Source organism: Lissotriton helveticus, chromosome 3_1 (assembly GCF_964261635.1).
Source record: "Lissotriton helveticus chromosome 3_1, aLisHel1.1, whole genome shotgun sequence".
Taxonomy (NCBI): domain Eukaryota; kingdom Metazoa; phylum Chordata; class Amphibia; order Caudata; family Salamandridae; genus Lissotriton; species Lissotriton helveticus.
In genome coordinates, this window is record NC_136061.1 from 808,695,990 (window position 1) to 808,714,713 (window position 18,724).

At 47.6% G+C, this 18,724-nt stretch overlaps 1 protein-coding gene across 6 annotated transcripts in view; it reads left to right on the forward strand.

Annotated features, from left to right (window-relative positions):
* GTF2H1 (general transcription factor IIH subunit 1) overlaps nucleotides 1–18,724 on the forward strand; it is a 482,809-nt gene that overhangs the window by 18,789 nt on the left and 445,296 nt on the right. For all 6 annotated transcript variants that reach the window (XM_078681075.1, XM_078681072.1, XM_078681073.1 and 3 more), the window contains exon 3: nucleotides 4,931–5,123. In XM_078681075.1, the coding sequence (XP_078537201.1) occupies nucleotides 4,931–5,123 (193 nt within the window). The remainder of the gene's footprint in view (nucleotides 1–4,930; nucleotides 5,124–18,724) is intronic.

Genomic DNA, 18,724 nt, shown 5'->3' on the forward strand with positions numbered 1-18,724 from the left:
CACTATGCCACCTCTTGATTCTCTCATGTAACCGTTATGACTAAATCTATTTCTTCATGTATGGGACTACAGGTTCCCTTACCCTAGAACAGTGTATATTTTTTCTGATTTGAGGAGTTTAATTCTCGGACTACTAGTCCAATTTTAAGTGAATTATTTAAAAAGAGACCAATTTATTTACAGTCACACATTCTGTTAGAGAACGAATAGTACCTCACTTTGCCCAAACATTAAGCTGACATACACTGCCATGTAAGTGGGACATCTGTTTCGTCTTGCACCTGTTGCCTCTGACCATTTACCTTGTCTGGCCACATTGGGTGTGCTGTAGCCATGTTTCTTCCACCCCAGTGTGCTTGTAGTGGACATGTGCCACATATAGAGGATGCAGCTGAACATCGCGTCCTACGTAGTAGTGTCTAGCTCTTGTCATCTAGTAGGGACACTTGGTGAAGTATAACTGCATACCTACATTTGGGACATGCAAAAATAATCCAAATGAGAAATTCATTATCTAGTTATTGTTTACATTTTGTTTTGATTGACTAATTTTTATTGTTAATTTTGACTTTGACTTTTAATCGTTTTAATATTTGTTCTCCGCTTTCAAGTGAGACTCTGAGCAACCATGTAATCTATCGATCTCTTAACATCCTCGTTGAAGCAGTGGTTGTTGCACAAGAGAAAGATGTTTGTTTTCTACTTTAGATACATCAAATTTTCCAGCTGTTAGGACAGAACAGCGGGTAGAGCCAGGGGATGCACAGGGAAATATTAAACCGGAAGAATACATTAAATGATGTCACTGCTCGATATATCATTGGAGATTGACTCTAGAAGCTACATCTCTAAATGAAAAAAAAATTGTACGTTCCACAGGAGAGCCATAAAGTTGGGAATTATACATGGAGAGAAGGCTGAGCTTCTTAGATTCATTTTTTCAGGATTGAGTAGGAAGACAAATTTATGCACTGTAGTGATCATCATAGAGTTATAACCAGGGGCAAATCCATTATCGCTCCCCTGCTGAAAGCCAGTAGAGGCAAACGAGAAAAATAAAATGATACTAAAACAATTTTATTATCATTTTATTTTTCCCTAAGCCAGCTGGTCAGGGTGGGGCCCATATAGAAGAGGGGTCCCAGTACACAGTCTGTATGACAAAGCAAACAATTTAAATAAACATAGACATAGAAATTGTATTGAGTAGGACACACTGTTATTTAATCACAATGTGTAGCGAGAAATAAAACTTATATCTTCACCATATTTATATATAGGGGCATTTGTGCCCCAAGTTGTGAAAGAGTAGAGAAGTGCATGTGAAGAAACAATTAGTGAAAAGATGTCCTGCGTGAACAATAAAGGACTAATCTTTAGCTTCACGATAGTTATTCCCTGTTGTTGATATCAAAGAGCCAACAGTCAGGGCAAGATAAATGGCCACATCGAATTTGGACAAAACCAAGCATATTGTGCATCAACATATATTCTCTGTTTGAGATGGCGTCAGCTGGTAGGGGGGAAAAAGGAAGAAAGTCGACGTTTCGACCGCAAAACTGATGTTCACGATAGTTATTCCCTGTTATGCAACGATGGAGCCTTAAAGCAGGGTCTTCATCAGGACGGTGATGGGAGGGGGAGGGGCTTCAGTCATCTGTAAAGAGAAAATCATCACTAGGAGTGGGCCATCCGGCTCCAGTTGACGTGGAGTAACGATGAATAGTCGTGTCAATAGGAGATCATCGATATATAATTCGAGATAAATGCTGCCGCTGATACCCGACATTTGGGCAGCGTAGCTGGGCTGAATACACAGTCCTGCCAAGCGTCGCGCAATAGTTGTGACACTCACGCATTTCAGTGCGGTGATCCGCATCACCACACTGAAATGCATTGTCACGCATATTGCCACCACCTGCCAGGCGCGCCACCAGCGGCGCCTGTGCCCGGGCTCTCTGCTGCTCGGACGTGCTGCTTGCTGAGCCCGAGTTCCTAAATAGTTAACCGATCTGCTCTCAGCCATGGAGTGGCTGAGAGCGCCACAGTGTATCTCTGCCCAGGCTCAGCTGCTGTCTTGCCCTGAAAACAAATAAATGCGGCGCCGGCGGCTCAGGGTTTACTCATCTCACTGTCTGCAGAGGGAGAGAGGGGCTGCCCTCTCAGCATTCGATAGTGCTGTCAATCACCGAGGCACCATGGGTGCCGAGATTAATAATCCGGATGTGCCGGTGGTACTGTGCCGTCACATCCGGAGGAAGTAGGCAGAAGCGGCGGGGGAATCTATGTGCAGGCACTGGGAGACTAGAGTCTCTATGCGGCGTGGCACTCACTCCTCGGCCACAAGGCAGGCCTGGTGGAGTCAGGTATTGTCTGCTTTTGTTAAATCGCTTAGTTTTTAATAGCCCGCGCTGACTGAGGGGCTGCGGTCTTACCTCTCTGGGTCAAGGGAGAGGAACAATGTTAGAAAATAAAGTAACAACCGCACCAGCCTCCCGTGAAACCGATCTCCCGGTCCAGGCTGTGTTTTCAACAGCACGCTGCAGAGAAAATTAATTCTAAGTACTGAAAATTTTATTTCATTTCCTCTGATTGTACAGTATGCTTGAAGGCTTGCATAAAGTACATTCCTCTTTTCAGCCTCTTGTTGTCGCAGCTAGGTTAAGTAGAGCCAACCGGGTTTGATTTTGAATGGTTTCTCTCGACTAGAGAGCGGGTTCTTTTATAGAAGCCACCGATTCCAAATCGGCCATGTCAGGGCGCGCATTTATGGATGACAGACAAGTGTGTTGTATAACTAAATGTGTTGCATAATTCGATTTTGTTCATTTCGTAGTTTTCCACTTCCAATTCCCTTCTCCTTTATTCTTATTTGGCTATCTATGCTCTCGTCTGACCTTCGAGCCCCCCCCCACTTGTCTCCATGGCTGTAACAACCGCACCAGCCTCCCGTGAAACCGATGCCCTTTGTGCTTGTACTAATAATTTTCATACTCTCTGCCCCGTGTCTGAAGTAAGCTGGGGGCAAACAAACTCTGTCTGTGCTAGTGGAGGGGCTCTGAAGCGAGTGCTCGCACTGGCTGTTTTTGGTCTTTAGAGGGGTCGGAGCACCATCTCACATATCGAGCTCTCCCCTCTATCCAGGGACCCAGCCCCCCTCACCGGAGACACTTTAAACTTGCAGATCGATTTACAATTTATGTTGTTGACACTGGAGGGTCAACAACATTCCAATTAGCTTGCCATCTCGGCATCACCTCGTGGAAAGTGTACAGTGCAACAGGGGTGCCTGTACTCTTGGCACATGTGCACACTGGTGGTCTGCCAGTTCGGATGCACGACAAAGTGATAATCAGCGGCCATGTTCGGAGGCTGCCCAACGTCAGACACACCTCACACTGGCCCTCTTATAAGCAAACAGTTCTAGTTCAGCGCCAGAAATCTGCTTCAGTGACTGTGCAACACCTGCCTGTACAACACGAATGTTTCTTTGTAAATTGTAACAGGTGCAGAGTACTCAACGAGTGTACGGTCTGTCTGACATGTCGGTTAGGGCCCCAGTTTCTCATTCCTCGAACGGGTGTAATTTCGAATATTTATGTTTTCCTCGTCTTCATTGCTTGATTTTTGCTTGCAAGAAAGTGTCACTCATACTCGTTGAATGTCACTCATAATTATACTGAAATTATGAAAATGTCACACATAAGCGATCTGAAACCTTGGCAGCTATGAATACAGGAAATGGGAAGAGGACATCAAAGGTTGCCGCAGCCGCGGTCGGCGATGTCTCTGATTACATAGAGGAGCCGCCTTCAGTAAATCGAGGGGTCCGGTGTAGGCCACACTAGTCGGCAAACGTGTCGGAATCCTACCGCGTCAGTTAAAAAGGCTTTTTAACTGTCACTCCTAGCGATGATTTCCTCTTTACGGATGACTTGAGCCCCTCCCATCACAGTCCTGATGAAGACCCCGCTTTAAGGCTCCATTGTTGCCTAACAGGGAATAACTATCGTGAAGCTAAAGATTAGTCCTTTATTGTTCACGCAGGACATCTTTTCACTAATTGTTTCTTCACATGCACTTCTCTACTCTTTCACAACTTTGGGCACAAATGTCACCATATATAAATATGTTGAAGATATATGTTTTATTTCTCGCTACACATTGTGATTAAATAACAGTGTGTCCTACTCAATACAATTTTTATGTCTGTTTATTTAAATTGTTTGCTTTGTCATACAGACTGTGTACTGGGACCCCTCTTCTATATGTACCACATTGTGCGAGGTCCCAGTAACTTTAATGGGTATACCCTTCTACTGTACTTGGCCAGGGTGGGGCCATCCTCTGCTTTTGGAGGATTAATGGGCACTGTTAAGTGCCCATTTTGCCTTGGACGGCAGTCTTAGGCCAGCCAAACAGACATGTGCCTTTCTCCAACCCGAGCTGTGTTGCACAGCCTGGTGGAGAACAGTCCCAGGCCTTGTCTGAGCGGCAAACCTGTTCGCTTAGACCAATTACAGCGCTTCTTTCATGCTGGGAATAGTATTCCCATCAGGGGACGCCCTGGGATTGGCATCCGGGAGCCTGCGCAGTGTGCACTAGCCCTAGAATGCCACAGTTAAGGATTGGGGGAGAGAGAAGCAAGGCGGTGACCATGGGAACAGCAGGCAAGTACAGTTTTATATATTTGTAATTGTGTCTGACGTGGTCTTTGTTTTGTTTGTATTCTCAATCCACCCACCCCACCCCCGTCACCACAATGCGAGCAGCCACTTCTGCTTACAACATATATTGAAATTGATGAACTGATACTTCTCATTTGCTTTTGATATTTATATAGCTCTATGAAATTAAATGATCAGATGTAACACATTGTTCATATATTTGAGATGTACTCCTTCTAATTGCTATTTAATGTTAATTTTAGGTCAGAAAATAAGCCCAGAAGGCAAAGCTAAGGTCCAACTTCAGCTTGTTCTGCATGCTGGAGAATCTACAAACTTCCACTTTTCTAATGAGAGTACTGCAATGAAAGAAAGGGATGCAGTAAAGGATCTTCTCCAGCAGCTGCTTCCTAAATTCAAGAGGAAGGCTAACAAAGAGCTTGAAGAAAAAAACAGGTAGGGGTCCAGGAATCTTAAATGGTGTTCGTAGAGTTTATTGCATGTTAAACACTTAAAAGTGTTGGTCAGTCGCAGTGAGAGACCTCACTAGGCACTCTTCAGGCTTCTGAATGGCAAATTGAGTTAGGCCTCCATACAACAATGCTCACCTGCAGAAAGAATCCCTTTAAGTGCAATGTAAGCCCTTTAGCAGGTCTCTGTTTTCTTCCCAAAAGGATGACTGACTGAGAAGTTCATACTCCTGATATACTGAATGTCTCTTCTGACCAAGCTCATACTAGGGAAATTGTGCCTGAATATTGTAGTGAGGTCATTGGGCTACCCGACATTGCGAGCTAATCTGTTCATACTCCGCACACTTTCTTATCCATGCATCTTTCAGTGGGTCCAGGTACTTCCTAAAGAAGTGACCAGCACCATAAAGACATGAACAAAAAAAATGCAGCCTGGTAGTCCTACACTGAAAGGTATCCTGTCTTTACGTTTCAAGGAGCTTCCTCTGCACATGATCATAATTAGGCTTTCCTGTTTTCAGTTTCTATTTTTGGTAAATTCTTGTGGGTTTTTTCAGTGTTTACCAGTGAGTTCAATACCTTTAAAAAACAGTTATCAGTGGTTACACATTTTCGCGCCACTAAAAACAACGGAAAAAGTGTTTTTCGGTGTTTATGGAACGTTTTGCTTTTATTATTGCTTGCTTGCTGCACTGATAGCACATGGTATATAGACAGTGTACGTAGAGTGTATATGAGGTCCAAATACATTTTTGCAAATTAAACTTATTGTAGTACACCATACAATAGGTGTTCAGTGAGTCTTTGGTCATGTGTGCTCGCTCTTTCTTTCCTATGTAAACTTCTGTGAAAAGGCCCTCTCAACATTGGCACTTGGGACGGGCAATGCCAAAACAGCCAGTACACAATTTGTTAACTCTGGCCACTGACATAGCTTTCCATGCCAATACTGGTGCACTTGAAGATTGCAATTCTCAGGGCAGGTTCTGCAACATTTTCATTGAGCTGGGCGCTTATGCCCTCAGAGTTATTGAAGAGGTCAAAAATGAAGCAGCACTTTTGAAACTACGGAGGAAATGACCCTTTACGGAAGGGATGTAGAACTTGTACAGAGTATCACAGTGAGGTTTCATTGACTTCAAATGCCATTGGTGGTGAAGAGGCGCGCGCACGAGACTCCGCATCTTCTCTCACTCTCGGAGACTCATTCGGAGTGAGTGTCTCAGATGCTCAGGTGCAGCCCGACTTCCGGCCAACAAAGATCTCGGGCAGAAGGCGCAGGTGGGTGTGCACAGCTCCTCACACAGCTCTGCGGCAGCAGGTTGCTGCACCCAATAACTGTTGACGTAGAATTATATGGTGCATTTTTGTAATGCTAGCTTCTTACCACACAGCTGACACAAAACAACGGTCTCTTTGATCTTAACATAAAGGAGGAAGAGGAGGAGCAACGAGAGAGCAAAGAGAGAGAGCGAGGCGGAGGGTGTAGCAGATCGGAGGAGCGGAGCTGCCGAAAAAGCCGTAACTGTAGCCAAGCCGCGCCGCTGCTGGGGTGAAGTGAAGAAAAGGCGGTGGGCAGTGAGCGAGAGAGCGGCAAGAGGCAGCACTGGTTTCAGCGCATGGGAGCGCCTCCAGGACGGAAACCGGGGGTAGCGACGGACACGCACCACGAGGCAGTGAGGTGAGGTGCTGCGAGGGGGAGATAAGGACGCGAGCGGCAGCGAAGTAAGAGCCCGCGGCTCAGTCCTCCCTCGGGCCTTCTTTGCCTCACGAGCCTGGCGCAGCCTTTCCACCCGCTGACAACTGCTGGAATTCCCTAAAAATGCTGAGTGCGGGAGACACCTGGGCTTTCGCTCCAGTCCAGCCACACCTCTCTGCTCGCTGCCGCTGCTCACCTTTCCCGCATTCCCCCGCACTTTTGGCAGCCGTCCCCACGGCACCTGTGAGCAGCGAGAGAAGAGCGAGAGGAGCGGGGAGCAGCGGTGTGCAGCGTGGTAAGGCATTGTGAGCAGGGGGTCGGTCTCGAGCGGACCGGAGTAGATCCCCTGCTGAACTTTTGTAGAATGATCGCCACCGTGCTGCAGAGCGCTGAGCGCTGCCGAGTGCTGTACTTGATCGGTAAACATAGCAGACGCCGTTGAAACTAGGCAGACGCAGACCGATAGAACCTGACCTGACCTTGAGTCTGAGCGTGAGTCGGAGCCCGGGCTGCTGGGCTGCTGTGGTCAGGAGGCTGCAGGCAGTGCTTCAGAGGTTCTTTAGAAGTTTGTAGTCAAGGAAGAGAGAGAGAGCAAGTCGTGAGAAGCCGGATGTGCCGTAGTTGCCGGAGCGGCACCCGCAGGCATAACCATAGGTTAGAGGCGGCGGCGGAGCAAGTGGAGAGGCGACTAAGCGGCTCAGAGGTATCAGCAAAAAGAAGGGGGAAAAAAACCTGATAAACGGCAAGTTCGGTGGTTAGAAACCCCCCCCCCCCCACCGCCGTGGTAGTTTGCTGTGTAAACGCGGCTGAGTGCACAGAGCGCTAGGGGAGAAATCGCTGCTGGAAGCCATACCTACCCCCAAACTTGTTGCCCCGTTTAGGAGCTAGTTGATGATGAGATCTGGTAGTCAATGCGGCGCTCTGGCGAAATTAAAACCACACCAGAGATCGGATGCATTAACCAAAGCGGGGCCACAGTTAAACTCAGATGGAAAAAATGAAGGGGGGCATTTTATCAAGGGACTACTTTACCGAGTTGGCTGAGGCGAGCTCATCACCTCTATCTCCCATTACCCCTGGGAAGTCTCAAAAAATTCCAAATATCGACGCTCAGTCGTCGATTAAGAGTTTCTTTTTTAAATACTATCACAGTCCGCAAAATAGAAATCAAATTAAGAATGGTAATACCAACGCTGATTGCAGAACATCTTCATTTTCTTCTTCATTATCGCCACCATGTTTAAATAGTGCTCAGCCTTGTGAAATTCATGAATTTAAATCTGACTTATCTGTAGTAAGGCCCAGTGTTGAGAAGGATTCCCCAGATAGGAACTTATTTCTGGCCACTCTTTTTCATTGAAAGACCCCAAATTTATCCCGGACCAAGTTAAGGAGTGTGATGTGAGCAGCCTCAAGGATAAGACTCCAAAGTCAGTCAAAGACTCCCAAGTAAACTTATTGGTACATCCTAGAAGGCTGCAGACGCAAGCACAAATTCACCACCGTATTATGGTGGATGAGCCGATCGGGTTAATTCGGGAGAAGTTCAGGAATGGATGCTACGAACAAAGAAATTATAGAAAGTGCTAATGCTGTATGCCCAGTAATTGACATCTCTTCAGGATCCAATCACAATGTGAGTGATGTGGCCGTAGTGTCTGAACATAATGCTGTTAAGTTGATCAATGAAGGTGGTGGGGATGTTTTAGTATTAAGTCCGATTGATCATCCTACCACAATTGGGGTCATTCGTCCACCTAATTTGGATCAATCCAGTATAATCTTGGAGAATAGCTTTTGTATTAATAAGTCAATTTTGATTCCAGGTGTGGAACAATCCCCAGTCGGTGATTGCTGGGAATATGAACATATCTAATTCAGGGCTAAGGAGTAATATGGAACCTCCCAAAATGCAGGTTGAAAATCGAAAAGTGTTTTTTTGTCCCCAATATTCTACTCGTGGCAACATGCTATTTTGAATAGGGGGAATATTTTGAAGCTACTAAAAGCAACTCCCGACCTTAAGGATGTTGTAACTGAAGACCTGGGTTCTGTAGAGTTTAAGAAAGATAGTGGTAACAGGGAGATGACCATTACGACTTGGCTTAAGGATGATATTGTAAGGAAAATATTAGCGAGTTCTAATAACTTTGAAATCTGGGCGATTCACGGCTGTTATGAGGGGCAAGATGGCGGCCGCCTGAGTGGCCGGTGCAGAGCATTTACGGCGAGGACGGTAACTGAGATGAAACCCTTCGTAAAACGCACTGCTGAATAACCCATCACGCATATCTGGCATACCTTGTTTTAAGGCTTCCCTCGGCGCTGAAGTGGAGTAATGTGGCTGACCCTCGCACGGCTCGGGTCTTCGAGGCAGCGTTTGAGGGCTGTGCTGCGGGCGCTGGAGGCTGTCATTCCCGGCTGCCGCTTCGAGCTGAGAGGTGGGCGGAGTCAACTGCCGAATCGAAAACAGCCGCGGAGCTTGTTTCGGTGTCAGTGGAGCCAGGAGAGGAAGCAGAAGCCCATCTGCACTGGGAGCTGCTATCGAGCTGATTTTCGGCAGCAGAGGAACGAGATGGCTCCGAAACAGAACCCCAGCTCGAAGTCGAGCAATGCCAGAAAGAAAGCTGCAAAGGAAAAGGCAGAGTTTTTAATAACGGACCCTAAGCATGGAGAAGAGCTGCCCTTACAAGACCAGCAGAGAAAGAGACAGCAAGGAGGCCCCAAGACCCGGTTAGCTTCCGCTACTGTTTTGGATCTACTGGTAAAGGCTGGTAAGGAGAAGGGGCAGAAGGTTTTGGGGGAAAGTGCTCCCTTGGTTCCGCATGATCTACCTGGGAACTCTGATGCACCCCATACTCCCCAAGCACCAGGGGGAGATCCCGTGGAAGGAACGCCTATTGCATTAGGTTGTATTAATAAGACACCACCTTGTGGCAATAAAAATCTGGAGATTGCGAGTGATGGGGTGATTAGATCTGTGGGAGTAGAAGGTATACCCAGCACATTAGAAACCCTGTTAGAACCCCCGGCGGAAAATGAAGATATGATTGAGGGGGGAGCAGCGGAAGCCACCGGTGAAAAGGAGAATGACCCTAGTGAGGCTTTCTTTTCAGTCTCCGAAGACGGTCTGAGTGGTCTGAAGAGGATGAGGAGCACAGCTCTTGTGGAGAGTCAGGCACTGACCTCGACCCCGAGAGCGATATGCCGGTCACTGCTATGAAAACCAAGAAGGCTGCCTGGGGACAAGAGCAAAAGCAAAGCGAATTAAGTTGGGACCACTCCTCTGCCCTGCCTTTAGTAGGTACTCCCCTGATGGAACAGACACAACTATCCCTGTTGGAGTCTATACACCAAGAGATTTTGGCTCACAGAGAGGAGACGCGTCAGGATAGCCGGAAATCACAGGCTGCGATGAGGAAAATGCAGGGAGTGGTGCGGAAACTCTCTAAAGCTTGTGCCACTACGGGAGAGAGTGTCGAACCTTGAGGAGCGTGTGGTAGCAACAGAAACCGAGGTGGCAGGAGCTGTATCTAAGGTCGAAGCTCAATGCTCTCAGGTGTTAGACATACTGTGGAAGCTGGAAGAGATGGAAAATCTGCTTAGAAGGAACAATCTGAGAGTTTTGGGAATTCCGGAGGGAGCCGAAGGTTCGGACATAAGGGCCTTTATCATCAAACTGTTTCAACAAGCCTTCCCGGAGCTATCCAGCTGGGACTGGCCCAAAGAACTACAAAGAGTGCACCGATTTCCCTTTAATCAGAGAAGGAGCACCAAGGAAGGGGATAAACCCAGAGCAGTACTGATATTTCTGGGTAATTTTGTCCTTCGACAGGCGAATGCGGATAAGGCTAGACCTGATGCCAGGAGAAATGTAGATGGGGTGTCGTTTTTTGTTCGCCCAGACTTCTGCCACGCGACTGTGGAAAGACGATGGTGTCTTAGGGGGTTGATAAAACCCTTTCAAGATAAGAAACTTCAAGCCTATTTGATTAACCCTGCACAGTTAAAAATAATTAATGAAGGGAAAACGATGTACTTTTCCTCAGAAGGGAAGGCTAAGGAGTATCTAGACAGTCTGGGCAAATAGATTCTGATAAACTGGTAGTTTAATTGATTACAAAGGTATCAGGGTATTACAGGTATAATTTATTTCATTTTCTTTTGCTTACTGGTTAGGATTCTCAGTGCGTAAGACTTTTCAATGTACATCTGAATGTACTTTTGTTTTTGGGTTTTGGTGGTTTCTTTTTTGAAATGTATTTCTAGTTGTCCTCGCCGTAAGCTATGCATTTCATCGCATGCACAGACTAGATCTGTGCCCCTCACAGTGTGGGGGTGGAGGGTAGAGATGGAGGGGTTGGGGGTGGGGGGGGAGGGGTGCAGATGGTCAAAAATGGGAATATATAATGCATTACTGTTTTGATTGATTTGTCCGGACAAAAAGAGCAGACAAATAAGGGTAATAGAATTAAGCGACAGGGCTCACAGGGTCATCAAACCAATAGCTACGATGTTAGACTGTAATATCTGCACATTGAATGTGGGTGGTCTAAATGACTGGAGAAAGAGACAAAGACTGGCCCACTTTGTTAAATTCAATAAAATAGATGTACTCTGTCTCCAGGAGACGCATCTCCCTTGGGCAAAGAGGCACCTTCTGTTTTTAGGGCTCGGACTCCTCCCCACTGTAAGTGGGGGAGGAGTTTCGAGATCCTAATGTTAGAAGAAAAAAAAGAAGTATCTCCTAGGGCCTTGGCGAGAGGAATTCCACACATTCCTTAGCGTTTTCTGTCATCTGGCCAGTGATTCGTCTTCCTTGTGTTTTCGTTTTAATAGGCTTGAAGTGATAGGGTAAATGTAGTTTTGTTCCGCCATTTTGGGCATATTTCGTTCGTGCTCGCGCAAAGAAGTACATAAATTATAATTAGGAGCTGTCAGGGTGCCTCCGTTAGTGAATCCAGATGGACGGGCGCGTTCACAATTCTGCAGCGCTCAGCGCGCAGCTTCCTTGTTCTTGTTTTTTTTACAATTGGATCGCTTTCGCGATCTGTGGTCCGGCGTTGTGAAGCTTGTTTGTTCGGGGATTCTACGCGCGTTCAGTTTTTCATCGGAGGTACATGCCGAGTTGTTATGAAGTACATGGGAGCAGTTTAACAGGATGTGAGCACTCGGATAACTCTATTGTGCGGACCAGGCATGTGAGTGAGCACGAGCTTATTGCCAGCGCGCCGGAGATGCACCTTAACCCTGCGTGTAAAGAAGCGTCGCTGTGTCAGGTACCGAGAACTCCGACTGCTCTTCCGTGGGCTTCTATCCTGACCCCCCGCATCCTTATCATTGTACAGGGGCGCCATAGCTCAGGCATTGGGCCTCAATTCTGATTCCAGGGAAGCCACTCCCTCTGCTCTTTCATTACTAGGCGCGCACACCACAGCTGTCGGTGCACCTCAATCCCGACCTGCCACATCGTCTGCTATTTCAGTTCCGGAGCGAGCTTAGCTCCGGCAGTGTACCTCAATCCCGACCTGCCGCATCCTCTGCTATTTCAGTACCAGGCGTGCACAGCTCTGTCAGTGCACCTCAATCCCGACCTGCCGCATCCTCTGCTATTTCAGTACCAGGCGTGCACAGCTCTGTCAGTGCACCTCAATCCCGACCTGCCGCATCCTCTGCTATTTCAGTTGCGGAGCGAGCATAGCTCCGGCAGTGTACCTCAATTCTCACATGCCATGCACACTGCTCTTTCAGTACAGGGGTGCACAGCGCCATTTTCTCCTGTTTTTAGGTCCGGGGCGCACACAACTCGGTCAGTGTACCTCCGTCCTGAACTGTTGACCCTCTGCTATTTTTGTACTGAGGCGCATCCTACCCACCTCAATCCAGACCGACCGCACCCTGGGCTCCAGCAGTCCCGGAACGCCGCAGCTCTGCCAATGTGTCTTAATGCAGAGCTGCCGCCCCCCCTGCTGTGCAATACAGGGCGCACTCACTTCAGCCAACGTATCTCAGTCGGGACTAGCACAGCATCTGTTACAGCACCACCACACTGTGCCAAAGTACCTCGACCCAGACCTTGGCAGCCTCTGCTGTTACACGACTGACGCACACTCTGCTCTTCCGATGCACACCAATCCTGACCCGCCGCAGCGTCAGGTATTACAGTACTGGGACATACTTAGTTCTGGCAGTGCCCTCTGTACAGACCCGTCGGACCCTCTGCTCTCACAAGCACACACTATCTCTTCCCTGTGGCTCCCCATCTTTTTCAGGGAGACACCCACACACTGCAGAGTGTGAGTGCAGAGTGTGAGTGCAGAGTGTGAGTGCAGAGTGTGAGTGCAGAGTGTGAGTGCAGAGTGTGAGTGCAGAGTGTGAGTGCAGAGTGTGAGTGCAGAGTGTGAGTGCAGAGTGTGAGTGCAGAGTGTGAGTGCAGAGTGTGAGTGCAGAGTGTGAGTGCAGAGTGTGAGTGCAGAGTGTGAGTGCAGAGTGTGAGTGCAGAGTGTAGAGTGTGAGTGTAGAATGCAGAGTGAGTGAGTGCAGAGTGAGTGCAGAGTGAGTGCAGAGTGAGTGCAGAGTGAGTGCAGAGTGAGTGCAGAGTGAGTGCAGAGTGAGTGCAGAGTGAGTGCAGAGTGAGTGCAGAGTGAGTGCAGAGTGAGTGCAGAGTGAGTGCAGAGTGAGTGCAGAGTGAGTGCAGAGTGAGTGCAGGGGCAGAGTGAGTGTAGAGTGAGTGCAGGGGCAGAGTGAGTGTAGAGTGAGTGCAGGGGCAGAGTGAGTGTAGAGTGAGTGCAGGGGCAGAGTGAGTGTAGAGTGAGTGTAGAGTGAGTGTAGAGTGAGTGTAGAGTGAGTGTAGAGTGAGTGTAGAGTGAGTGTAGAGTGAGTGTAGAGTGAGTGTAGAGTGAGTGCAGAGTGAGTGCAGAGTGACAGTGACTGCAGAGTGACTGCAGGGTGACTTCAGAGTGACAGTGACTGCAGAGTGACTGCAGGGTGACTTCAGAGTGACAGTGACTGCAGAGTGACTGCAGGGTGACTTCAGAGTGACAGTGACTGCAGAGTGACTGCAGAGTGACAGTGACTGCAGAGTGACTGCAGAGTGACAGTGAATGCAGAGTGACTGCAGAGTGACAGTGACTGCAGAGTGACTGCAGAGTGACAGTGACTGCAGAGTGACTGCAGAGTGACAGTGACTGCAGAGTGACTGCAGAGTGACAGTGACTGCAGAGTGACTGCAGAGTGACAGTGAATGCAGAGTGACTGCAGAGTGACAGTGAATGCAGAGTGACTGCAGAGTGACAGTGACTGCAGAGTGACAGTGACTGCAGAGTGACTGCAGAGTGACAGTGACTGCAGAGTGACAGTGACTGCAGAGTGACAGTGACTGCAGAGTGACAGTGACTGCAGAGTGACAGTGACTGCAGAGTGACAGTGACTGCAGAGTGACAGTGACTGCAGAGTGACAGTGACTGCAGAGTGACTGCAGAGTGACAGTGACTGCAGTGTGTGTGTGCAGGGTGAACAGTGTGCAGAGTGAGTGTGAGTGCAGAGAGAGTGAGTGTGAGTGCAGAGTGCAGAATGAGTGCAGAGTGCAGAGTGCAGAATGAGTGCAGAGTGCAGAGTGACTTCAGAGTGACAGTGACTGCAGAGTGACTTCAGAGTGACAGTGACTGCAGAGTGACTGCAGAGTGACAGTGACTGCAGTGTGTGTGTGCAGGATGAACAGTGTGTGAGAGTGCAGGGTGAACAGTGTGCAGAGTGAGTGTGAGTGCAGAGTGAGAGTGAGTGTGAGTGTGAGTGCAGAGTGAGAGTGAGTGTGAGTGCAGAGTGAGAGTGAGTGTGAGTGCAGAGTGAGTGCAGAGTGAGTGTGAGTGCAGAGTGAGTGCAGGTGCAGAGTAAGTGCAGAGTGAGTGCGAGTGCAGAGTGACTGCAGAGTGACTGCAGAGTGACTGCAGAGTGACTGCAGAGTGACTGCAGAGTGACTGCAGAGTGACTGCGACTGCAGAGTGAGTGCGACTGCAGAGTGAGTGTGACTGCAGAGTGAGTGTGACTGCAGAGTGAGTGTGACTGCAGAGTGACTGCAGAGTGAGTGTGACTGCAGAGTGACTGACTGCAGAGTGACTGCAGAGTGAGTGTGACTGCAGAGTGACTGCAGAGTGAGTGTGACTGCAGAGTGACTGCAGAGTGACAGTGACTGCAGTGTGTGAGTGTGCAGGGTGAACAGTGTGTGAGTGTGCAGGGTGAACAGTGTGTGAGTGTGCAGGGTGAACAGTGTGTGAGTGTGCAGGGTGAGCAGTGTGTGAGTGTGTAGGGGCAGTGTGTGAGTGTGCAGGGTACGAACACTTGAACTAAGTCCACCACACACACATACATAAGACCACACACACATCCCACACACACCACATACACACACACACACACCACACACACACCACACACACACCACACACACACCACATACACACCACATACACACCACACACACCACACACACACACCACACACACCACACACACACACACACCACTCTCTCACCACCACACACTCACCACCACACACTCACCACCACACACGCAACCACACACACACGCAACCACACACACACACCACCAGCCGTCAGTGCACGCTTTCACCAGGCACAAACACCACCAGCCATCAGTGCACGCTTTCACCGGGCACAAACCCCACCAGCCGTCAGTGCTTGCTTTCACCAGGCGCACTCACCACCAGCCGTCAGTGCACGCTTTCCCCAGGCACACACACCACCAGCCGTCTGTGCACGCTTTTACCAGGCACACACACCACCAGCCGTCTGTGCACGCTTTTACCAGGCACACACACCAACAGCCGTCAGTGCACGCTTCCACCAGGCACACACACCTCCAGCCGGCAGTGCACGCTTCCACCAAGCACACACACCACCAGCCATCAGTGAACAATTTCTACAGGCACACACACCACCAGCCATCAGTGCACACATCAATTGTTAACGCATCCACAATAAACTATTGTAGCAATCGCAGTATGGTGCACTTTACTTTTAAACATATTCATCTAAAGCGCAGCATGTCACCATTGCTACAATTCCAATCCAACCCACATAATTCCACTACACACCACATGCATACACTCCATAACACATGGCTAAAAGACATTGCCATTGACAATGCCATTAGCTCTAACTCAAATAAATCCGAGACCTATTGCATTTCCAATGCTTGTTTGAATGGGTTTGAGCTAGTTGCATGCTCCTCACAATCTACAATGATCAGGGGGGTCGCCATTTTGGTGAGGAAATCCCTGTGCGGTGTCAAAAGGGTGAAGACTGACAGTCATGGGAGATGGGCTATCTCAGAGTTGGAAATTGGCATAACTTTATGTGTAATTTATGGCTCTAATGGAGATGACCCAGAGGTTTTTGATTTTTTAGAGATCGAATTAGCTGGCTGGCCGGGACCTCTAATAGTTTGTGGAGACCTAAATATTTCAGCAAACTGGGGGAACAATGCAAAGTACGGTGGTCGGAAGCCCAGGGTTTTCAGGACAATTAAAGCACTTATGGGATCACTGGCCTTAACCGATGTTTGGGGCACTAAAGAATTAAAAACTCCGGCTTCACATATTTCTCGAACCCAGCCCAGAAGCATTCTAAATTGGACTATTTGTTTATTTCCTCCTCAGAAATCAATAAAGTTACCATCACCAGGCTACCGAGGGTGTTGTCGGACCACAACCCATTGGTAGTCCTGTATAAAAGGGTTGGTGGTCAAAGAGGTAAATCCCCTTGGACCTTTGAAAGGAGATTATTGGCAGACCTAAGATTTGTAACCCATTTAAAGAACTGGTCGGAAGCTTTCTTTGATGCTAATAGATATAGCGCCTCCCGTAATATTGTGTGGGAATCTTTCAAAGCGGCTTTGAGAGGCGAGACCATTAGTTTTTCAGTAAAAATGAAAAAGGAAGATAGGTTGGAGGAAACCAAACTGTTGGAAAGACTATCTAATATTGAAGAAGAGCATGTCGGGGTTATAGCATCAGGTGGTGATGGAAACAATAGCTATAATGCCCTCTCTGCTATTAAGGCAGAGCTACAGAAATTGATCACTCAAAAGGCGATAGGGGAATATCAGGCCACTAGAACCAACCGTTATGAAACAGGCGAACATGCCTGTAGAGCTCTTGCTCTCCGCTTAAGATAAGAGAGGTCTAAAAATGTAATCTCAAAGATAGTGGAAAGGGGTAAAGAATATACTGAAACTAAGGAGATTCTAAACGTTTTTAAAGAATTCTATAAGAAATTATATGATGAGGAGAGTAGGGTTGGAGAACAGCAAGATAGCTTGGAAGATTCAGGACCGCGCCTTGATACCTTACTACGAGAAGAATTAGATAAGGATATTACTCAACTGGAGATTAAGACGGCCCTGCATGACCTGGCATCAGGGAAGGCTGCAGGCCCCGACGGCATTCCCTTGGAAGCCTATAAATGCATAGAAACGGAAATCATTGTTCTCCTGGTAGATCTTTTTAACGGGATAGCTTGCACAGGCCAGACCCCGGATTCTTGGAAAGAGACGAATATTATTATATTCCATAAAAAGGTTAAACCCACTGAGAATCCGGGGTCATACAGACCTATTTCTCTTATCAATTCCGATATGAAGCTATATTCTAAGATTTGGGCTTTGAGGTTGGGCAGGATCATAGGCGGTCTCGTCTCTCCGTGGCAGCATGGGTTCATCCCCGGACGTGGCACGACGGATCATACCAGCAGAGCTATTGCTCTATTTGCCGCCCATGCCGCCACGGGGGGGGGTGGCCATGGTCCTGCTCGACGCAGAAAAAGCTTTTGACCGGGTGGTCTGGGGCTATCTCTGGGATATCTTAGCAGGAAGAGGGTTTGGACAAAAAACTATAAGAGCACTTAAGGCAATGTACCAAGATCCAGTTGCCAGTGTGACGATTATGGGAGAGAAATCGAATCTGTTCTCTATAAAGAAAGGAACCCGTCAGGGATGCCCGTGCTCCGCGATTCTCTTTTCCCTTTTCATTGATCCACTAATTCAGGCTATACTAGGGTGTCCTAGGTTAAGACCAGTGGTTTTTAACGGATATGAAAATAAAGTTTTAGCTTACGCGGATGATATCGCGGTATTCTCATCTGATCCTCAGGAGGCAATGGAGGTTCTGTCCGATCTAACGAAAAAATTTGGTGCTAGGTCAGGATACTTATTAAACGAAGCAAAAACCCAGATTATTTGCACAAGGAATGTGGTGAAAGTTGATTCTAGATTTGTGGACGCAGCTGTTTATCTAGGGGTAACAATCAATGCTAATGTAGATAAAATTGTGGAAGATAATTTTACACCACTTATTAAATCAATCAAATCCGATCTGAGAAGGTGGGACGGGCTACATTTATCATTGATTGGGAGGGTGAATGCGGTCAAAATGACTTTGTTCCCTAAAGTTTTATATCTATTTCGAGCCATTCCACTATTTCTTGAAGAGAAAATGATCGCGAATCTAGAGTCAATTTTCATTAAATTTATTTGGCAATTTGGGAAAGTTAGACGGTCCACTAATCTGTTGTCCCTACCAAAAGAAAGGGGGGGTTTGGCTCTCCCTAATTTAAAGCTGTATCATTGGACCTGCCTCCTGACCCAAATGACTGTGCTTTTCCAGCCAGAGACTTTTCTAAATGATGTAACCTTAGAAATTAAGCATCCTCCTTCCATATTTGAGCTACTGTTAGGAAGGAAGGCGCTGGGGCTAATGCTTTGTGAGATTGACCGTAGATTCTATAAGAAGGCAAGGTACAAGATTATTGATGGTGTCTGGCGAGTCTGGATGGGCTGTAGAAAGTTTTGTAACATCCCCAAAATGAATCC